Source organism: Abramis brama (genome assembly GCF_963993115.1).
Source record: "Abramis brama genome assembly, chromosome: 5".
Lineage (NCBI taxonomy): Eukaryota > Metazoa > Chordata > Actinopteri > Cypriniformes > Leuciscidae > Abramis > Abramis brama.
Window position 1 is genome coordinate 9,819,464 of NC_139967.1, and position 25,128 is coordinate 9,844,591.

The window sequence follows — 25,128 nt, forward strand, 5'->3', positions numbered from 1 at the left end:
AAAAATAAAATAAAAAAGAATGACTCCAAACTTTTGAACAGTAGTGTATGTTGTTCACATTTTAGAATCCATTGTTTCATTCACAGAGGAAGTAGGGGGAGGCGGCTTCCTGTTGACCATCACAGAACAAATGATGCCTTAAGACACAAGGTCACTCAAACACGAGATAACTAAACATTCCCCTCCTCCTCTCAGTCTATACAATTCCCAGAGGCAACAGAGGAACTGAAAACACCTGTAATTATGTTGACCAGTCAATGAACCGTCAACACCCAGCACACAAGGTGTACCTGTAGGTCAGTTTGAGCAATGCTATCACCAACAACAACCCGACAAAAAAACATGCAGCACTTCATTAGCTCTTTGGATGGGATTTCCATAGCTGATGAATAGTGAATAAATTAAGTGTTAGTGGTCTACTTTAAAATTCATGGGTAGAGGAACAATTTGAGGCAGAGGCAGATTAGGGCAGGGGGTATTGATCATCTCCCAAAAGTTGTGGAACAAACAAACATCAAACATTAGGTTGACTTGGACAATCCAAAACCAAAAATCCAAACCCCTCCTACAGCTTTCAAGATTCACCAAACTCGACTGTCTTGGCTGTTGCCAATTTAACCATCATATTTCAAAACGTTTTTTCAAAACTTTCAAGCAACACAACATGCAAAGTTGAAAAAAAATATATAATAATAATAATAATATATATTGTTTAAATAAAATCAAATCTGATTCCATCCAGGCCTATTCATGGGTCCTTGTTTTTTGTTGTTGTTTTTTTAAAGTTGCAAACGTCTTAAGATTTAGTCATAATTTTCAAGTGGTCTTAAACACAAAATTATCCACTCAATAAATTAATGATAAAAAAAATGAAAAATACAATAAAATAAACAAAGTATCCTCACAAAGAACAGCACAGAAAACGCTGTAAAAATGTGATTAGTAAAAATATGTTCCCCTAAAAACAGCATTAAAAAAACGCCGTCTGATTCAATCTATTAATGGGTCTTTTTTAGCCATCTGATTTTGCCAGTCATCGGAGTTTGTCAGTCATTATTTATAAATACAAAATAATCAGCTATTGTTAGACTATATGAGCAAGACTGACCTTGAACAGAAGTTTTTAACAGCTTTTATGTTCCTAAAAAAATGTACCAACAAAACAATCATGGAAGAAATAAAGGCAACTGGAGAGGAAGAGGAAACAACCAGATTAAGAGGTGTCTTTACTGTGGTTAGGGGTGTTTTGTTATGTATGAAAGGGAGAAAACATTGTGTGAAGGAGGACAGAAGGAAAAAGGCGACAATTCCAGACACCCCTCTGAGATTAATCTTGATCCGCGGTTGATTTGGTGTGTTTGGGTGGAAATGGGTGGATGGATACTGAACCTCAGGCAGGAGCTGTAGGATGGCAGTGGACAACAACGTTCCGATGGACAGCGCGATGAAATAGATGAGAACTCTGCGCATGAACCGCGTCCTCATCAGGGGCACCACAAAAACACTGGTCAAAGCGAATGCACTAACCAGAGTCACACTCAAAATTGAGTAACCCCACACTGCAGGACACACACACACATACACACCTTTTAATGACATGACATGACATTACACACCAGCAGACACATCCCACAGCTTTTGTGTGCGTGTGGATTATGGCATATAATCTGTCTGGCTGCACTGTTCTGTTATTAAACCCAGTCGAACTGGAATCCCTAGAAATACAAGATATCAGTCACAATACACTCCTGAATAGACACATGTACAGTATTAGAGAGAATGTCATTATGTGGGAGTGGATCGTGGCAGGTGCGTGTGTGTACAGATCATATATCGGCTGGCTTTCTCCAAAACCACAGAGCTGAATTTGTTAACAGCTGTCAGCACTTTACCATGAGAAGAAGTAAATCATTCATAACAACACACTGATGTATTTCTGGACACTGTTACAACACACTATTTGTTTTATTTCTGTAAAGATCCTTTGGGACAATGTGTATTGTAAAGCAATATACATATACACAGATACATCAGACATAAGCTCACTATGAAAATCCAAAAACGCAAGAAAACCATGTTTACATTAGACCTGATATCGTCTGGATGTACTTTGGTTATGATGTCAAATCGTGAACGGGTCAGAAAACTGGGTTTTTGCCCTATACTATGACCCGATAAAATACACCGTGTAAGCATTTAAATTACCTTTAATATCGCCAGCGTATTAATCATAATCAGTTTGTGTGTGCAAATATCCAGTGAGGCGGTTTTCAAAGTTATTTAAAGGAATTGTTCACCCAAAAATGAAAATTCTGTCATCATTTCCCATTAATTATCTAGACTGTGGTGGCCCATCTAACTGGTCACACCAGTTTCATAATAACCCGAAAATATATTTACACTTCTCATAATAACATTAATTTTTTTTTACACTGCTTTGGCAAAGCATATGTCAATCAAACTAAAATCAATATCGCGATCCGACTTCTTCAAATCACAAAGGTCTGTGATGTGTGGCTGGTTTGCTTTGTATTCACATTACATAATTTCCAACATTTCTGTGGACAGATGATTTCACTAGATTTATAATAAAACGTTTGTAAACCTGTTGTCACAGAAACTTGCAAGTCAAGAAAGTAAGACGCTATTGTAATTTTACTACTATAAAGTAAAAACAAAAGTATACACTTGTGAAATATTTTTTCTTTCAAAATAGTTTGGCTTCCTAAAAAAAACAATGTGAATGTGATGTGGACTGAGACACTATTGCAACTAGAAAGAGGTTGAGTTCACTATAAATGATAAAAGTACATAAAGTACAAGTCAATGCATAGACTTTTTATTCTGAGCAAAAATAAAATAAAATAAATTTAATTTCAACCAAGGTCCACTGCCTTATGTATACTGTCCACTGTATGCAGTATTTGCCCATTCGATGAAAGTTAATGGGGTCCAATGTTGTTTAGACACCAATGTTTCTCAAATATCTTCTTATCTATTTCAGAGAAGACAAAGTCATACAGATTTGAAACGACATGAGGGAGAGTAAATTATGACAGAATTTTCATTTTTGGGATGAACTGTCCTTTCAAGTTGTTTATTGTTAAAACATTCAGCAATCGGCTTTTATAGGGAACAAAACTAATTTTGAAATGTTTAAACTTGTTTTTATATACGTGTATATTTGTTTATTTAATGTACTAGTATTGTAATAGAAAGTATCGTTTTGGGACTCCAAATGAACACCTGAAAGGTTCCCACATTTTGCAGTGGGAAGGTTGAGACAGAACCAAAACTAAAAAATGAATTGTGGCACATGCTACGTTACATTTTATGCACACTGAGATGTGGCACTTATGCAAATGATCTGGTTTGGGCCTGGCATGCATCCTGCTTTAATCTTGTTCCCTTCTCTTTTCTGATAATTTCATGTCCCAAACCACCAGAAATTCCCTGGTTTTCGTTGGTACATGAACAAAGCAAATACTCAGAACAAAATGTATTACCATCACTGTAGCATGGTGCCAGTACAGAACTTTTTGTTAAGAACTGAATGGGATAGACTGCATTAAGAATAGGATGCTATATAAGACTCCAAAAGCACACATTTCTCCCTCCCCTTATCTCTTGAATTCCGGCGGGAAGTGGCACTGCGACATCCTGCTTCCATTTCGTATCCCGCTGCCAGGATGCACAAGAAATGTCAAAACCCAGAAGTGACTTGTTTAGCAGATAAAGAACAGCATGAGGAAATATTACTGTGCACAGATGTTAAACATGTTTAGTGACAAGGAGTCACAGGCTGATTAAAAACAAGAATTTTAATAAATTAAATAAATAGTCCATCATAGACATGGTTAATTTTAGGTTAAGGTGAATACAAAAACCTGCACAGATTCGAAGTGTTTGTAAAGTTAACAAATCACAGATTATAGAGTGCATGTGAAATTGTCTTCATGACATTCTCTCCTGAAATGTCCCCGCAGGCTTCACACACGCCCATGAAATTCTCCGAACTCTCCGTCTTGCCTTTTTATATCTGTCGCCTACACAAGGGATATTTCAGTTCAGCTTTTGAAAGACTCTCTAAGCTCACAGCCTCCCTTCAATTCTCCTGTCTGACCAGAGTACTGTGATTGAATCCAGATGTTGCTGGCATCTGAAATATACAAGCTAGCCATTTTAAAAGTGAAGATGTCTTATTTTGCCCGTGACCCCAAAAGTATTTGGGCACTTAAGCCACTGCACGTGACTCTGCAGGGCCTTAAAAATTAAAGATGCCAAAAGAGTAGTCTGTTAAGAACCAGAATATCTTTAATACTTCTTCCCCTGGTTTCACAGACAGGGCTTAAGACTAGTCCTAGACTAAAATGTAAGTCTGAGCTGTTTCCACTGAAATAAACTTGCACTGACTGATCTTAAAAATATATCAGTGCCTTTTTAGTTTTAAGATGCACATCGGTAATGTTTTTTTCTAAGCATGTTTATAAAAATTACTTAAATGTCCTAATTGATCTATGGTCTAATCCTGGCTTAGTCTAAGCCCTGTCTGTGAAACCGGGCCCTTGAGTTTTAAAGGTAACAAAGGCATACTAATTTTGAGTATTACACATTTAATTTGGCTCTGAATATCAGATGAAAATGGCTATTTTCTCTACAAATATTCACAGCATTTACATGGCACTTGCATCCTGAGCATTTAATATCTTGGCTTCCTTCTTCATTTATGTTTTTTTTTTAATCAAAACTTTTAGCTGGGGACCTCGGGTTGAGTTGACAAGGAATGGCCTCATCACATTAACTATACGAGAATGATTATCTGAAGAGGTTTCAATATTTTTTGTAATTATTTTTTAAAGTACATTACCATTCAAAACAAAATTGGGGGGAAAGAAAAGAATACTCATGAATCATGATTTCAACAAAAATATTAAGCAGCACAACTGTTTTATAATGATAATAACAAGAAATGCATCTTGAACACTAAATCAGCATATTAGAATGATTTCTAAAGGATCATGTGACACTGAAGACTGGAGTAATGATGCTGAAAATTAAGCTCTACCATCACAGGAATAAATTATATTTTAAAATATATTCAAAAAAAAAAAAAAAATCATTTCAAACTGTGATATTTAATTGTAATATTACTGACTGAAACATTTAAACTGAATTATATAGCTAATGTTTTATGTGCTTGTGCCATCTTTCTTAAATAAATAAATAAATGCAAGTTGCTTAGACATTTTGTTTTCTAATTCATTAACGTTTTTCAGTGTTCAAAGAGTTGAATATTCTTATCACACTTTAACTGGAGATCAAGGCTCAACATAAGAGAACACCTGCACTTTTCCGACCCTCTCAGTCAGAGTTCAAACTAAATCCGCTGATCCACTGTATTTTTCCTAGAAGCCTGATTTGATGGCCAAGTCAAAGATTGTCTACAGTCACCAGCAGATATAAACTAGACTAGTCTGCTATAAATATGCCAAGGTGTTGTTTTTTATCTTTATTGATACATTTTAACACCTGACATTACCTGGGGACGTGCAACATGTGACGGTTTAAAAGACACATTACAAGATCTGTTAATAAATGTCATGGCATCTCGCAGCGTAAAGATTTGCATAGATCCTCTTGAAAAGTTTGTTTAAGGAGATTGCACACCTGTGTGATTGATTGTTACTAATAGGTATAGCTAAAACGGTCAAATATGGGTGTATGTACATATTAAGATATCTTTAATACTTCTTAAGTTACAGGCAATGAAACCTTCAGAAAAGTGCTTTTCCCATTTTTGAACTGTCACGATTGGCATATAATGCAACAAGGACCTACTAATCTCTATGTAAAAATTAAATAATAACACTGCTATATTTCTAAATTAATTTGTTCCCCCTGTAATTTGGCTCCAAATCTCAGATGAAAATGGTCATTTTGACCACCCTCTACAGAATAGTAAATTACTCAGTAAACATTCATAGCATTTATATAACACTTGCATCCAGAGCATTTCATAATTTGGCTTCCTTCTTCATTTATGTATTTGTTTCACGAGAGTATATATTTTTTTTAATCAAAATACATTTTTAACTGGGGACCTCGGGTTGAGTTGACAAGGAATGGCCCCATTTCAACACATTAACTATATGAGCATGATCTAATAAAGTTAAACCATCTGAAGGGGTTTCAAAATTGTTTTGTATTAATTTTTTTAAAAGTACACAACTGTTAAAAAATCTGGGGTCAGTAAGAATTGTTTTTTGGAAAGAAATTATTACTTACGATTTCAACAAAAATATTCAGCAGCACAACTGTTTTATAATGTTAATGTTAATAATAATGATAATTATTTCTGAAGGATAGTGTGACACTGAAGGCTGGAGTTATGATGCTGAAAATTCAGCTTTGACATCACAGGAATAAATTACATTTACATAATAATAATAATAATAATAATAAAAACGGTAATTTCAAATTGTGATATTTAATTGTAATATTACAGACTGAAACATTTGAACTGTATTATATAGCTAATGTTTTATGTGCTTACGTCTTTCTTAGATAACCAAAATGTCAAAGCAACTTGCATTTGTTTTTTATTTTCTTAAAGTCACGTTTCTATGTTTGTCAGTTTTCAAAGAGTTGAATATTCTTATCACACTTTAACTGGAGATCAAGGCTCAACACAAGAGAACACCTGCACTTTTCCGATCCTCTCAAGTTCAAACTAAATCAGCTGATCCACTGTATTTACTAGAAGCCTTTCCTTTGATGGCCAAGTCAAAGATTGTCTACAGTGATCAGCAGATATAAACTAGACTAGTCTGCAATAAATATGCCAAGGTGTTGTTCTTTATCTTTATTGATGCATTTTAACACCTAACATTACCTGGGGACGTGCATTACGTGAAGGTTTAAAGAAAACAACAAGAACTGTTAATAAGTGTCATGGCATTCACAGTGTGCACAAATCTCACGTATTACATATTACCCTTGATTCATGACCAAAATATGTTGACACCTGCACAGCACAAAAATATGTGATTCTTGAACAATTAATTTTAAAACCATGGCGTGCATGTTCAATGAAGTTCAGGTCTGGGTGTTAAAGTTATGGCCTATAAATGGACTTTATTATGCATAAGTCATCTTTAAATGTTTGTTTAAGGAGATTGCACACCAGTGTGATTTGTTACTGATGATAGGTATAGCTAAAACTTTTGGCAATGTTGTGACTGATAATAAAAATTTGGCATGATCAATAATATTATCTATATTCTCTCAATGGATAGTCAGTCTTACCCTCAGCGTAAGTGGGTCTGGGGCTGGTCTCGGACTCTTGCTCCTGTTGGGTCTTACATGCTTGTGAGTCCAGCTGCTGTATCATGGTAGGGCAGATCTCCTGCAGGCCTCGTTCATCTATACGAGACTGTTCGCTCATCCCATACGCTGCCAGAGTGTCTGCAGCCAAGCACTGAGAGCAGAGGACAGGACAGAGGTTTCAATTACTGATCTCAAAGGAGAAGCTTCAATTACAGCATTGAGAGTGCAGAGTTTGAGCTGGAGCTGTCGCAGCAAAGGATCGAAACCAAAGACTTGACCATGAGGTCAAACAACGTAACATTTCTAGGTCATATGGTGATAAATATCAGGATTAGATTCGGGTTCAAAAATGTTAAAGACATATCTAAGAAAAAAAGAAAAACATATTTCATGAGCCGTGGCCCGTGTTTACAAAAACCTTCATCTGAAGCAGAAATTGTTTTAAATATACAATTATGAACATAGAAACATGAGATTAAAATATGAAATAATGAAAAATAAAAATACATATTCTGTCAAGAGAATTAAATTAAAATTATATATATATATATATATATATATATATATATATATATATATATATATATATATATATATATATATTTTAGACAAAATATTTACCACTAAATGGGACCTATTATGCTCATTGTCAAAGTCTTTAAGAGCTTCAATGTTCAGAAAACACATTATTTTTCACATATTTAACATTATTGCAGCACTTCTCTTCCCAGTCTGTCAGAAACGCTGTTTAGCTCTTGTCTCTATGAAGCGACCCTTCTTAAAAGCAAAATGTGCTCTAATTGGACGGCTGGACCAGTGTGTTGTGATTGGTCAACTGCTTTGATTGCGTTTTGGAAATGTCATGCTGGCTCTTACCATAACCATGAGTTTCAACACACTACTAACATAATAACCAGGCCTCGTCCCTTTTTTTGAGCACGTCTTGGTCAGGATTTATTTAAATGAGGAATACTGTGACATGTAAGTTCCTGGAAGAAAACTCAAGACTACAATTGAGGTGTTTCAGGGAGTTCAGAAACAGTGCTTACTGATATAGAGAATAACTCCCTTTGGAGTGACTTTGTGCTTTATAACTTTACAGACCTTCACGCTCAAAAAGAAAGTAAGTTGAAAATGTAAAAAAGCATAACAGGACCCCTTTAAATTTAATGAAAATTTAGAACAATCTTAGGTCAATTTAGGTCACAGCTGTTTAGCTGACAAAAATAAATTAAAAACAAACCCAGGAAGCATTTTATTGTTATATTAATTTATTGAATAAACTCAATATTGTTGGTGAACAATCTATTCTTCAAGGAACAAAATGGCGCGCACATCGTGCAGATATTCCACTTGTGGTCCTTGTAAAAGTTCCACTTTAACACAAAAAAAATGCTCTCTGTGGTGTACAAAAATAATGACAGCTCAATATGGCCTATTATCAGTGTGGACAAACTGATACAGTACAATGTGCTATTCTTGGCTAACTTACACCTTGAGAGGAGGCACAAGAGATAAAGCCTCTAAAAAAAACTTAAACTTAATGACATGAGTATAAATGTCAAACCAAAGACAAATATTTGAGGTTTTGAGAGGGTCTACTTACTTAACACTCAGTCAGTTAATGTTGTAATACCAGGGATTTAAATGAAAATATAAATATGTATATACATACATTTACAAAAAAATGTTTTCCAATTATTTATGAAACTTTTGTTCAAAAAAAGAAAGCATTAAATTGATCAGTGACAAATAAATGTTGTTGTTTTTTCACTCTTAAAAAGATCTAAATGAAAAAACATCAAGCAGCACTTGTTTTCAACATCAATACTAATATACATTTTACTTGAGTATCATCAAATCAGCATATTAGAATTATCTCTGATGGATCATGTGATAATGTGATAAAGATTCTACTTTATATTGCATGTGCCAGTTTAGGATATTAAGCAAACCTTCTTAACAAATCAGGCTCTCTCTATATTTATGAAACCTGACAATAATATAAATCAGTTGATATAAATATAGATCATTTAGAATATATTTTTAAAAAGCAGCAAGAGCTACCCTGTGCAATAACACCTGACCTAACAGTTCACTGACTGGCGTTGTGACAGTTGTTGTGGCAGAGGATTAGACGTCTGTCATGTCTTATAAAGCACCCTGAGAAGATCAAACTCTTTCGTGTTAGGAGTGAATCAGGACCGACACTGAGCTTTAAAAGTATTTAAAACACCCCTCGCAAACCAAAGCATGTGAACCAATGCAGGAAAACAGGACTTTTCAGATCAGCAAGTACGGAGGATCTTTTTAACTTGCCATAAAGAGGGTTACAATATGGAAACAGTCGGCTAATGTCCATTTTTTTTATATCTATAAATGTTCACTATAAGGATAAAAAATTAAATGAAAAACACAAAATAATGCAGTAAAAAGAGGGTGGGAAATTAATATTCTTGCAATGGCAGGCGAATGCCCAGTATTTTCCAAATAATTGATTTTCATATTCAAATTATGTAAGAGATAGAACCACAGAACATTGAACACAATATCCATGTATTTGTATGTGCAACAAGCAACCAAACAAACAGAGGCCAGCTAGACGTGTGAAAGTGCTCTCTGGGTAACAAATACATATAAAGATCCTGTCAAATTTTCTGTAACCTTTTTGACGCACCTTAGATCCATTGGTTTTGGTGGGCTGTGTTTGTGCGTCATGGTCTCCACTCTGGCCTCCATTTAACCGTATGAGGAGCGATCGGAGCTGAGGGACAGAGATGCTGGTGTTGTCACCATAGCGTGTCAGCAGCTCCTGAAGGACTTGAGTAGGAGACAGTCCATCCTGACCACTAACATCTCCTACTGGCCATTGGAGCAGTCCCAGAGTCAGGGTCAGGCTTATGGTCAAGGTCAGCTGTTTGCAGCCATTTGCTTGTCTCAGGGTCATGACTCTACCAGCAACACGTTGAGCACTGCATAGACATATAGAAAGGTGGAAAAAGAAATGAAAAAACAAGGTAAATGAATAAGAATTACATCACTAATGACCATCATTTCACAGAAACCATATCATCTTTACACAGCCATCTTTAAAGTGTGTGAAATCAAAATTGACATTATTTACTTTCTAAATAAATGTTCTTAGGTGCACATTATTAAAAATAAATGTTTAGGTACTTTTTATGTATTGTTTTGGCAAACTTGTATTTAAATTGACTCCATTATGAATGTAATCTAATTAAGTTTTGACAAAAATAGTAATAGTAATAATATTAATAATAAAAATATCTAAATAAATAAACAAATAAATTAAGAAAAAGAGCCCCTGGAAATTAGATTGAAAATGTATTTCTGCAACTTCTGTGAAATAACCATCACACAGAATATGAAGATTATGAAAATATAATTCTACTGTCCAGAACAGGCCTAGAACATTCTTTAATGTTAAAAATGTTTGTTTGTTAATTTAAATAAAATAGCCTACTTAAAAACACAAAATGTAAGTGTTGCCTTGGCAGCCAAATGAAATTTGTTAAATAAAAACAAATTAAACTTAAATATATAAATGCATATATACTATATGGCCTAAAAGTAACACTCGCCAAGCGCCAAATGAGAGTGAAGCGGTGTTGGCGAGTATATGAAATGTTGTCACTCGCCTGGCCGGTAACATTTTTATGAATTCTAACGATGCATGAACATGAACCAACGTGAACGACACTCAGACAGTTGATTGACCAGCGCTGCATCGTCACGAATGTTTAAGCATTGACAAGATTCAAGAAGACTCGAAAGTCAAGTATCCTAGTAAACATAGTCGGCTATGTCTTAAGCGAACGTAAACAATTGAGAAAGCAAACACATGTGTATCAGTATCAGTGTACTGGATCCGTGCAGTCAGTCTTAAAGTGACAGCAGCCTAATATTCCTGATGCTGTTTGTGTTTTTAATGTTAATCAAACAACAACAAAAATAAAAAATAAAAATCACACTCTGCTTTTGCCTGAATAACATTTGTAACTTTAATAAAGATTAATTTTACATTTGCTTACTTTATTAAAATTCTGTACCTGACAACTACTGTCAGACCTACCTGTAAAACATGAAAAGCACTGTTTATTTCATTTGTATCTTTGTTATATTGTATTTATTTGTGCTTTTGCTAATAAAATAATTTTATTCAAAATTTAATCAAAATTATATATATATATATAAAGCTAATTCAAAATATAAACCAGCTAACCAAATACCAGATTTTTTTCAAACACAAAATGAACAAAAAAAATCTAAAATAAATTAGCCTAACTCCTAACATGTGAGTCTCAAACACTGGATAATTGGCCCCAAGGGGGCCCCTTCTGAACAGGTCCCAAAGGCTACTGTTGCAGAAGGAGGGGCAGAGTAAAACCAGAGAGAACCCAAATCAATCTTTACCACTGAAAATGTGAAGAAGCAAGACAATTATTGATCCAGGTTTCATTTAAATGAATAAGTAGCCTAAATGCAAATTATGATGCATTATATATCAAGTTCACAATTTACAACTGTTACACATTCACCCTCTATAATGAGTTCTCAAAGTGAAATGAAAAGAATGAATACAAGAGCATAACAAACATGCCAAAGAGTATGGAAATATGCAGCGGTCAAAATTAATCAAAATCCCTGGAAGCGATAGGAGTCAGTTTTTCTAAACAAAATCTAAATTAAAATAAATTTCAGCCCTATGCATGTATCCAATATTTCCAGCCTTGGTCAATGAATATTCATTGTGATCCATCATAAAAACATTTTAAGTTAAGTGCCAAAAAGCTTATCTTATAGCTAATTCTTGTTATAGTTTTTTTTTTGTTTCCATCCACGTCATCTCGTATAATCTGCTTCATATTAATCATTAAAATTTTTAAGTGAATATTAACTGCAAATCACAACTTCCAACAAACGCCAATTCTTATTTTGATAGTATTCCTTTGTACAGTGATGAATTGTGTCAAATAAATCCCAATGTTTAATGATGTTATTGATCAAATTTAGGTAAGAACAACCAAAAAGATACAAAAGTTCTGATTCCAAATACCATATGGGACATTTAATCTCAGATGTCTTTGTATGTCAGTGTTTAAGGGCACTCGGGCCAGTGCTGCATCTTCACAGAAGTTGATAATTTTCTCGTTTTAAACCTTGCCAAATTAAATATTCATGCACAAGTAGATAAGAAAGTACCCACGTCAGTTTGGTACTCGTGCGCTGTGTGATAAGTTGTGTGTAATTGTATGCAACACGCATCCAAAGCACACACCCAGAATGCTGCGTCTCACAGCACGGAAATATTCTCTTTCACGTGCACGTACTGAGCTTACATATTCACACAACATTGTCAAAATGCCCGTCTTGTCGAGTACCATCGACATAACATAACATTATGTTATTCACATAACATTGTCAGTTATTGATTAAGTGAAGATAAACGTGAGAAAATGCATGTGTAAGAGTACATTGAATGTGTGCAACTCTTAAAGTGAGAGTTTTTATGTTAATCAAACAAAAGACAAAAAAAGAAAATTCACTCACTGCTCTTGACTGAATAACTTTTATAAGGGTTCATCTAAATGTATACAGTGAAAGACTACGGAGTGATATTTTACATATAAGTACTATTTCTGCAGCTGAAAATCTAGTTTAGAGTAGACTTGCATGAAAGGTTTATGAACTAAAGGCCAAAGCACTTATAACAAGCAGACACGGCAACAATGCAAGAGATAAGCATAAAACAAAACAGGATGCCTCTGTCGATGCAGGTTTGGTAAAATTGCCAAAATCTAAATTTGTGTTCACTGTATTTGGTATAATTACAGACACAATGATTATTTAGGGGATTCTCTCCTGAATCTTTACAGTGTGAATCTTTACGCCAGAGGAGAACTGGCCCCCGACTGAGCCTGGGTTCTCCCAAGGTTTTTTTTTTTCTCCATTAGGTCACCTGATGGAGTTTCAGGTCACCATTAGGTCACTTGATGGAGTTTTTCGGTTCCTTGCCACTGTTGCCTTTGGCTTGCTCAGTTGGGGATATTTTGGGGATATTTAATTTAATTTTATCAATCAATAAATTCCACTAGAAACAAACCTTGTTGTATTATTTTAATTTAATACTGTGAAGCTGCTTTGATATAATCTGTATTGTGAAAAGCAGTATACAAATATACTTGACTTGACTTGTACGTGACCCATGACTCACCTGCACTAGGGTTAATCTGGGTCAAAAAGACTGAATACTACTGAAGTGCCATTAAACCTTCACAAAGGACCTTTGAGAAATGGCACTTAAAAATCAGCCAAGGCTAAGCTTGCTAAACCGTAACTTGCCAGATCCTTGGCTGACTGTGGAGCAAAGAAACACAGAGAGCAAAGACTCGGAGCGAGCGTCTTCAAAAATCAGACAAAAGTGTACTTGTGAAAGAAGTAAAACCGGTTGACTAAGGTCAATACTGATTGTCATCAAGTCAATATGAGGAAATAACTAATGGCTTTTAAATTTGATTTTATGAAATCTATCTGGTTCAATATTGTTTCTTCAGCATGATGCGTTGGCAATCCTGACTCACAAACAGGGTGTAAATTACTGTGTGAGTGTAAACGTGCATGAGAATGTTTATCAAAAACAGCAGGGTGTGAGAGAAGAGGTTAACCACGCCGTGCTGATGTTGGTTATGGTATGCTGACTATGCTTATGCTCATGAGCTGGAGAGACAGAGGAAATGTGATCCTCGATGGCTTATTGATAATTTATGAGGGCCTCCAAAAAGCAAGTTGTGTTTCTGTAGTACAGCACACACCTTTGAACATCTGACAACTCAAAAAAATGTAAAATAGGCACATTGTGTGAAATCTATAACTAGGCCTACATCACAACAAGAAGTTCTTTTAAACTGCTAAATTATTTTATATATATATATATATATATATATATATATATATATATATATATGTATATATATGTGTGTGTGTGTTTGTGTGTGTATTATATATATATATATATATATATACACATACATACATACACTCACCTAAGGCCATCCTTAAAAATATTCTTGTTTGCCGTAACCCGACAGACCCTGTCAATTCTTCAAACTAATACAAATGCAATAAAATAATATTAGTTATTAAGTATTGTGAATATAAATTACCTAGACCTACATACAAACATAAGCTACGTTCTTTCTTTTAAATAAAAACCCGTGGCGCGTCATCTATGATTATGTTTACACCATTGGTTTATGCATGTCACACTACGGCCTGCAGGCTAAGTTCGCTTTGTTTCATTCACTGTCAATGGTTCGCGCTTGGTAATGATGGCTGCGGCTTTACTCTAAAGATTATTTCATTTTTATATGTTGTTGAATATGGTTTATTAAAAAATAAACATGTGAGAGCGTGTTATAGGCTATATGTCATGTTATTGTCAGATATGACGACGCTACTGCAACACGTATCGCCGCAGATGAAGCTGAGCATCAACGTGCTATCGCAAATCAAAGTGAAAGTAAGTCGCAGACGCTTAACACACAATCATCTTCATTAAATGTAAAGAAACGAAATGATCTTACCAGGGCTGTTTCCGCTTTCTCTTATTGCGGGCTTTGATTCAGAAATTTTAGCTGATGATCAATAAAATAATGTATCTCATAACTGTTGCTTTCGGTGACGTGCACTCCATTAAATCTGCATATAGCGGGAATTGAAGATCGGATTTATATCCGCCAAAAAAAACCCCAAAAAACCCCACACATTTGTATATGTAACCAGGTATAAATGGAATCGTTTTGATAAATCAGATTGCAATCCGATCTGAGAAAACGCATGAAGTGACCTGGTGTGAACAGCCCCTAGACATCGGTGAAAAATGTATATATATTTTTTATATATTATATATATATATATATATATTATATATTATATATTATTTTATTTTATATATATATATATATATATATATATATATATATATATATATATATATAAAGTAACGTTACAATTAAAAATACTTTTTTCACACATATTCACACATCTTTCTCCAGAAAAGAGTAAATAAATGAAAATTGCGTAATATACTAATTTCTGTGCCTGCACAAAACGGCAAAAATATCTATCTATCTTTCTGAAGAAAAAAATTAAATTAAATGAGTATATTATTTATGATGATAATAATTACAAGTAGCCTAAATAATACATTTAAAAAGCATGTGGCATTCAAAAGTAAATATTGTTTATAAAAAGATCAAGTGAAAAATTTGTCATAAAATAAAGGTCAAAGAAATGTACACATTATAGAACAAGTGGCGGGTCTATTAGTTGGCATTTACACTAAGACTTTGTTAGACATACAGTATCAGATTGTTTTGTCCCGTCTGTTGCTATATCACTGTCAATCATTGCAGTTTCGGATTCAATCACTCATTTAGATACAGTTGTAAATCCAGAACTTTGTACTGAGCAACATGAAAAACAAAACTTTTATTCAAATTGTATATGGGTTATAAGCAGAAAGTGAGCAAAGAGCGTTTCCTTTATAATCACTGAAGCTGTCGATCACTAAGGCTACGTTTAGCTAAAAAAAAAATGCTGTCTACACAATGAATCTCTTATTTACATTGCATTTACACTTTGTTGGTAATAATGAAAGGATTTGCGAGCTTGCAGAACCATGCGCGCGCGGTGAACGAAAACCCCAGTGTTTTGAGCGGTGTTGAACGGATTCTGACTAACTCAGACACCTCTGATTGGCCATTGCGTTCACACGCTCAAAAGATATGTCTACGATTAGCTATAACAATCAACAATTCAAAAGCACATTGTAAACAGAAACCTTTGACACTCTTCACAGAGCACACAAGAGCATTTGAAAGCAGCCACCTATCAGTGGGTACCAAATATACCCAGTACTACCGACACGCTGGTATCATCACATTCTTAAAATTTCAGTACCAACTTGGTACCGAAGTACCAGTACTTTTGACAACCCTACTTGCACAGTAGCAGTGAGTTTTGATTTGGCCACATTGTCTACAGAATCATTTATTTACATATCTTTATTTTGGCTGATACAAAAGTAAACTCTCAGCCCGTCTAAACCCAGCATTTATTTTGGAACACAGACACAACAATGCACTGATATGATTTCCAGCAGCAGCACTCTATCTCAGATAACGGCAGGGGGTCATAATGACCCTGTCTGAAGAGATCTTTGTGGACTGCTGTTATTTCAGGAGACAAGATAAGTCATTGAGAAGAATTTCTGGTATTCAGTCTGAAGTGAGATTGTCTAGCTATTGCATCCGTATCACGAATAATCAGTAGTGGATTTGAATTTATGGATTGATCAACACCATACAAAGCAAAGCTTGGAGAACCATCCTCAGCCTAAAACAGTCTTTAGACAAATCAGTTTAATTAAATGACCATCATAATAAATCAAAATAATGCAAGTTTATCTTTAGAACTAGCATGTGTAGGTAAGAGACAGTGTATTTAAGATTAATAAAAATGTAAAATGAATATTAATACTTTAGATAAAAACAACTGTCATTAATTTAAGTATAAAAACACCAAAATAACTTTAAACAACATTAGGCCAAAGTCTAGTTCACTTCTTAGGCTGAAAGTCATGTTTCTACATACATGCTACATGTTTTGTGAAAATCTTTTTAATTTATTTTAATTAGGCTAAACGTTTTAATTAGGACGTTTTAAATTGTCAGTGGTGTTATACCCTTTAATGCCATTTCTGATAGGATCTTAAACAAGAGTCCTGTTCAAAATTGCTAATAAGATAAATGCTAGCATTGTATTTGTTTATGTTTTCTTCTATCTTGAAAAAAAAACGTTTTACAATAAAATTCAACTTGTTATACATTAGTTAATGCACTAGATATAATTAACTAAGAACAACATTTATTAATCCAAGTTAAAGGTGCAGTAAGTGATTTCTGAGAAACACTGTTGAAACAAGCAAACACATCCCTCCCTTCATTGCACCGCCCCCAAAATGCATGAACATGCAATGCAAGAGTAAATGTCCTTTTATCATAGCTGAAGTGAAGCAAACTAATGCTTTTCAAAAAATAAAGTGCGATGGCGAACGATCGACAAGGAAGAAAAAAATACAAGACTTTATAAAAGCAAGAGTTGGTTGTTTATCTAAAGCAGCACAGCAGCTCAAGACAAGCAGTGACACTCAAAACGGTCCTGTTGCTATAGCTAACATTACAACAGCAGCATATCTTGCTTCTGTGAAACATAGCAAAACCAATGTTACCCACAAATGGGTTCTGTTTTCAGGCCTTCCCGCTTAGGTCTCTCTCGAGCGCTGGAAATATTATGAAAATAAAAAGGGTTTCTAATATTATTAACATGAGTCCTAAAGCTCTAGCCTGATCATAACCCTTCTTTTTTTCAGTGATATTCCTCTGAGCTTTTCTCTTTTGTAATGTCTCTCAGCCATCTCTCTCTCTACAGTCTATCTTCAGATCTCCCCTCTTGCTCACTCTCTCTCCTCCCCCATCATGAGTGGACACGCCCCCTACTGCTGATTGAGTACAAATGTATTGCAGTGCTCAGTCTGATCCATTTTCAACAGCGTTTCTCAGAAATTGCTTACTGCATCTTTAATGTTCATTTATGATAATACTATTTTGTTAATTCGTCATTCCTAAATTCTTGAAATTATTTGGTAAATTCAAAGAGAAATGGTAAAACAACAACAAAATGACCTAAATAAGCCAGAGACTTCTTAAACTCACATTCAATCTGAATGTCCCTTTTTAGGAATGCAGACTAACCTGCACACTAGTGGAAAAGAGAGCAAACCTTTCCACTTTATAGACATCTTCACGCTGCTGACGTGTCAGGTTTTATAGCATGACTCAGGGGAAAAAAAACAAGAGAGGTTGTTATTAACGACTAGACACCTGTTGTCAAGCAGACACTCTAAGAACACGCACAACTTCGGGGAAAAGACAACAGGGAAAACAATGGACGGAAAGGTGACAGAGGGGGAACGCTCTCTAAGGAAAGCACTGGAAAAGCTTTTCAAAGTTCACAGAGGACATGCTGTGTTTCAGCAAGCTGTACAATAATACTTATTGCTCCAAAAACAACATTATCCAGCCAAATATGAGAAAAGCAGTTTAAGCAACAATGTGCTAGGTTGGATTAGCATTACAGCTACACTTAAACACAAGCCTGCTGGCTGTTTATCACTACCACTTTTACACAACTTAGTAATGCTTGCACAGCCAAACATTACTATTGCTTATATATCATCAATGTTAAAGTGATAGTTCAACCAAAAATGAAAATTCTGTCACAAATTTTGAAGAACGCTGGGATCCAAACAACATTGGTAGCCATTGATTTTGTTTTATTTTCAAAATATCTTCTTTTGGGTTCCACAGAAAGTCATACAGGTTTGGAATGACAAGGGTGAGCAAATTATGACAGAATTTTTGGGTAAAATATCTCTTTAAGGTTAGAAAACACCAAGAATTAGGAGCTCACTTTAGTGCATACCTTGTCCCACACATTGTGCTTTGTTCTCAAACTCTGGTAACAAGAAGCCAAATTGTAATAGCCACAAAATGCAATCAAAATTTGTTCTGATGCAGAAATGCAAGTGGCAGCAAGACATATTCTATGCAGAACAAACCCTCTTCAAGGTTATAAGAAATTTGAGAGCTATGACTTTGTTAAAGTAGATTTGCTGACTGCTGACAACTTGAACGCTGTTGTTGTTGGCAAGACTTCGAATCCTTCTGTGACAGCTTCATTCAAAGACAGCAGGAGCAAATATTAAAAATCGCTGGAACAGTCACTAACTCACATATTTATACAAACCATGCACAAGCAATGCTAAAAAACTACTTTACCTGTTGCTCATCTACTTTATACCGAAGTTCTTCTTTAGTCCTAAACAGCTAGTTCAATTGACACATACAGTCCAGGACTTTTCAAATGCCCAGGGCTTGGGTGATCAAAGCCCCTTTATACAGGAGACAATGAGGTTAACAGAGGCACTGTAGTTAAATCATAAGACCCATCATTAAAGAAAACGACATAATGCCAGAGAGCACTTCCCTTCAGCTAGTGGGGGGGGCATCCTCAAAAATAATTACCACCAACAAACAGGCATCAGCATCCAGCATTAATGAAACCCTTGCCTAACCACTAAGCTGGAAAAATGGATAACAAGTAGTTCTACTGCTTTCCACAATACGTCAAATCTGACAACCCTTCCACCCCCACCAAGGATTAGGCTAGGTGAGTGATTCCATTGATTTTTTGGTCACTGGAGGTAGTTAGTGGAGTAATCAACCCTGGTGATTACTGTAATCACTCTTATCTTCATTTTTACATCAGAGAACAGGGCCAAAAGCACACTTTCATTTCAATAAATCAAGTGTCTTTATTAATTTAGATTAATTATTAATTATTTAATATATTTTTATTATCATGGATCCCAAACCTTTTTTGACCAATGAATTTCTGTATTTTTCAATAAAATAATAATAATAATAATAATAATTAGGGCTGGGAAAAGATTAATCGCGATTAATCGCATCCAAAATAAAAGTTTGTGTCTACGTGATATATGTGTGTGTACTGTGTATAATTATTTTGTATATATATATAAATACACACTTGCATGTATATATTTAAGAAATATTTGTTATTTATATATAAAATATTCAAATTTATATATAATATAAATTATATATAAATATATACAGTATATACATGCAAATATTTCTTAAATATATACATGCATATGTGTGTGTATTTATATATACAAAATAATTATACACAGTACACACACATATATCATGTAGACACAAACTTTTATTTTGGATGCGATTTTTCGCGATTAATCTTTTCCCAGCCCTAATAATAATAATTATAATTTTAGAATCATTTATAGACTCTCAAAAATAGCAATTTCTCAGTGACAAAATAGTTTAGGAGAAAAAAGTTCATTCACTGTCAAAAATAAATAAAAATAACAACATTATCTTCACTACAAAAATTACCAACTGAATTATTAGAATTACAATATTGTGTTCTGTGACAACAGGAAACCTGTATTATTATTATTAATAATAATAATAATAATAATAATATACTTCACGAAGATCCATTAGTAGGCTAATACTTGAAAAGTAATTTAAAGTTATTTTGAGATATAATTATTATAAATATTATTATTATTATTATTATTATTATATATACTAGCCTATATTAGTCATAGTCAGGTGAATAAATCAGTCAACAGAAGTGGAATTTCATGTGTGAAAAGTTGCAAATCTTTAAACACTTAAACACTTTAACAATTGATAAAAGCACGATTTCTGTTTTTATATTTTTGTGACTTTTAAAGAAAACATGATGTTAAATATATGTTCATTAACAATTTTATCTGTCTCATTTGCCATCATTAAATTGTTTGTTTAAACCTGCATTACATTGCCACTTTCCACCCTGTTATAAATCTCTGTTCTCAATACATCTGTTTTAGCACAATCAATTGAACCACGCATACACTATATTATTACAATAATGCTTAATTCAACAGTTAATGGACAGAATGAAAGTTACAATTACATTATTATCATCATCACATCATGGACAAGTCAAGCTTTAAATCTTCAAAATCCAGAAAACAGTCAGACAAAACATTAATATAAATACAGCATGTCAGAAGAACACAAATACAATCTCAACAGACTAGCTAAAGATGGCTAACTTTCAAAACTATCCCATTAGATCAAACTTAACAGTAAACAGACAGGATCTACCATTTAAGACAACAAATAGATCAAGCTTACTAACGTTACAATAACACTGCCTGCTCTTATATTGATGATAATAATGATAATATAATCACCAGGACTAGTAATAACACAAGTGAATAAAGACATTGGCTCTCGGATTTGTGGTTGGTCATGGCCAGTAAACTGCAACGTAAGACCTACAATTATAAGTAAACAGTACTGACGAAGGTCTGTATACTCATACTTCTGCGTATTATGATAAACATCAAATCATCTATGCTAACAACAGGCCATCAACAAACCTGTCTATTTACAGCGTCAGACACGCTCACATCCAATAATACCAGTAATCACGCCACTAACGCACAGCCTATAACACGATTTATCCTCGCGCGCATCTGATGTAAAAGCAGCAAACCTCCTTGACGTGGTTAATGGTTAGCCAGATAGCCGAGTATATTAAAAAAAGATGTCGCTCACCAAATTTTAGATTTCTTGGTCTGTCGGCGGGTGACAGGTCCGTTATCTGACGGTTAAAGAGGGGACATAGGTGTACCCACTCGTTTAAAAACTAGAGGCCGGATGGTTTTTCCCCCCGTCTTGACCCATTCACAAGACAGCAGCGTGGAACTAACACACGGGGCGGGGCGAGATTGCGTCATTAGTGAGCGCCGCCCCGCGAATTCTACTTAATATTCATACTGTCTATGAATATTCAGCAGCCCAAACCAGACAGGCAGGCGAGAGCGTAAATAAATTAATATTAATTAGATAAGCATCTCCCATTGGAGTACCTCGTAACAACCCAATTTAATATTCATGATTAAATATTTGCCTATTTCCTTCTTTTGTAGTAGAGAGAATCCGCTTTACACCAGTGCCATCTAAACAAAGGTCAAGAGATTTTGTGTTATATTTTAATACGTTGAATCGAGGTCGTACGTGAGCAGTTTCATTTAGTTAGTTAGATGTAGTTAAAAGTTAGTTAGAAGACGATTTTAACGCATATAAGTTAGAAGAAAAAACTGGTCACAAATGGTGCACGTGGCGAATCTCGCGGTTTCTTTTCATGATGTCAAACGTTTTTGATAATTTACCAATCGAGGTAAATTGTCTTTTATTTTCATTGTGCTCAAATCCCTAAATGCAAAAATGCAACGGATTATTATTTGAACAGAGTCGCTGTGAGTTTTATATCTTAAATCGTGTACAACACACGACAGTGTTCTATATTTAATATTATGTATTTTATGTTTTAAATCTTGTACAACACGAAGAGAGCTAGTGTCCCAAATCTATTTGAAACGACGTAATATTATGTATAAGATTTTATATTTTAAATCTTGTAGGCTACTACAGGAGAGTATCCCAACTCGATTTGAAGAGGTCAAACTTTGTGTTTTAGAATTGATCATGTTTTCATAATTTTGATCAAATATTTGTTACCAACTCTATGGCTATGTTGAGAAAGAATGTTCACATTCTAAAATCTGTATTGTGCCTAGTATAAAAAAAAGTATGTGAAATCTGATTATGCATACTGCCCTATTATAAAGACATGGTATGCCAAATTAATGCATAAAATAAGTAGGATGTCTGAATATTATATTATTATATAATATGGTTAATTAATGCTCAAGATTCTCAAGTGTGCAACCACTGGACACTTTTCTATCCCTTAAAGCCAGGAGTGGCTCTTTTCAAGTGTAAGTGTACCAAGAAAGTTTCTCCTCGTGGTTAAATTGTACTTATATAACCCAAGTTTCTTCAGTTGTTGTTAGTACATCATAGCTCAAAGAACAAACAGGTCAAAGGTCAATAGCAAAAGTGGATGGACACTGAATCTTTTTAGATGAATTACTACTGAAAAATCATGATCATACTCCTATCTCCTTACTGAAAAATCAGATGGTTGGTTAATCTTTTATGAATTGTTAAAATATTGATTTCTGGGATGCAGTGAGCACACACAGAGAATGTAGTGTTCACCGTTAGTTTGAATATCTTAAGTTAAATGTGTAATATGAATAAAAAGTGCTCATAAACAGCTGTTGAGATAGTGTTCACAAGTGAAACAAGTAGAGGCATGGACCAAGAACCAGTATTCCTTACGTCACAACTGAACAAATGGACTGCATTTATATAGCGCTTTCACAGACCTATGGCCACCAAAGCGCTTTACATTGCCTCTCATTCACCCATTCACTCACTCATTCATACACCGACGGCGGTGTCAGCCATGCAAGGCGCCATCCAGCTCGTCGGGAGCAGCTTATATATTTTATATTTTAAATCTTGTAGACTACTACAGGAGAGTATCCCAACTCGATTTGAAGAGGTCAAACTTTGTGTTTTAGAATTGATCATGTTTTCATAATTTTGGTCAAATATTTGTTACCAACTCTATGGCTATGTTGAGAAAGAATGCAGATAGGGAAGAAAAATCTATCGCAACTTCTGTTTTATGCCTACTTTAAGGTTGTACTTTAACAAAAGCTGAGATGTAAGGTCTTTATTGAATTAAGTACAGGAAGCACAGGAATTCAGACACGGCTATTAATTCACGTTAAAATGGTCAAACCACATCGTTCTCTCATAACCCCATCACATTGCATGTTTAATTCACTAACATCGTGAGTGGCATCCAACTATAATCTTGCACATAAAATGGTTGTTGCTTTTTATCTGTAATGTCTGTAGATAGCCTATGTGTACGGCTGGGTAGAGCTCCAGCTGTGTTTTAGGAGTCTTGTTCAGATGGTGCTAGATTGCCTGCAAGTGACAGGAAATGGCTTTGAGCAACCCAGGGAGATTCTGGAAATACATTTGGGATACATGGGGCACCTGACACTTCACACACGTTGGGCATCATGCTACAGTCACAGTGAGTGTGATTGACAACCTATGACACTGGGGATCTGGGTGAAACTTCTGAGCGGAAGGTTCTGGAGGCTTGTAGTGCATTACAACCAATGGAAGTCTTAAGAGAAGCGAGAGGTCTACATATAGCTATGTTATTAGGTTACATTCTGTCTGCCTCAATGTTTGCATTACAATGTTTTTATTTCATTGATGACTGATAATTGTCTTTTTTTAAGCTAGTTTAAAAAAATTCTTGTTTAGTGATCATGAAAACACTGACATCTAGTGGAAGCAAATATACCTCCCTCTTCAATTGTCCATTGAGCCCTAATACAAAGTCCCTGAATTTCTAGACTTCACAAATTTAATTTAGATTTACAGCGACATATTCTTGGTTCTTTTTGTAGACATTTCTTATTTTCAACTTCAGTCTCCAATACATTACCCCTCAGCACATTAAGTTTGTGACTTGTAAATTGCTCAAATGGAGTAATGAAAGTCTCAAGATGTTGATGTGGCATTTTAGAGCATTGTTTTGTAATTATTTTTAGTCACCTGCCCAGATACAAATTTGACAGTAAATAGAGCATTTAAAGTATTTTTTTCTGTTTCTCTGGCCTTTTAGAATGGAAAGCAATTATGGGTACTTTACAATAAGGCTTTTTATGCATTTATTATTTGTTAATGTTATAATGCAATTGTTCATTGTTTATATTAATGTTAACTAATGTTAAGATAACTTTTTGTGATGATGATGCAAACTTTAGTGTGCAGAATTTGTTTTTCAGAATTAAATGTTTAAACATCACCTAAGATAAATGTAAAAAAAAAGGAAAAAAGAATTGCTTACTGTTAGTTCATGTACACGTAATGTAGCTAACAAATGGGACCTTATTGTAAAGTTATTGTTTTACCGAATTATTCTTTCCATTTACTCAAGAAAAAATGATCTAGTAATACAGAAAATACACAATTGTGACCCTGGATCACAAAACCAGTCACATGTCGCACGGGTATATTTGTGGCAATAGCCAACAATACATTGTATGGGTCAAAATTATTGATTTTTCTTTTATGCCAAAATTCATGAGGATATTAAGTAAAGATCATGTTCCATAAA

The 25,128-nt window shown here is 34.5% G+C and overlaps 1 protein-coding gene across 2 annotated transcripts in view; it reads right to left on the minus strand.

The window, feature by feature from the left end:
- slc39a14 (solute carrier family 39 member 14) overlaps window positions 1–21,832 on the minus strand; it is a 34,855-nt gene extending 13,023 nt beyond the window's left edge. Inside the window, exons 1-3 of one of the 2 annotated variants that reach the window (XM_084114087.1) lie at window positions 21,627–21,832; window positions 10,004–10,298; window positions 7,306–7,477 (exon numbers count right to left, since the gene is read on the minus strand). In XM_084114087.1, coding sequence (XP_083970213.1) covers window positions 7,306–7,477; window positions 10,004–10,273 — 442 coding nt within the window. In that variant the 5' untranslated portion in view covers window positions 10,274–10,298; window positions 21,627–21,832. Of the gene's footprint in view, window positions 1–7,305; window positions 7,478–10,003; window positions 10,299–19,247; window positions 19,372–21,626 lie in introns of those variants that run through there. The other variant, XM_084114086.1, reaches the window with a different exon arrangement.
- Between the last annotated feature and the right edge of the window lie 3,296 nt (window positions 21,833–25,128).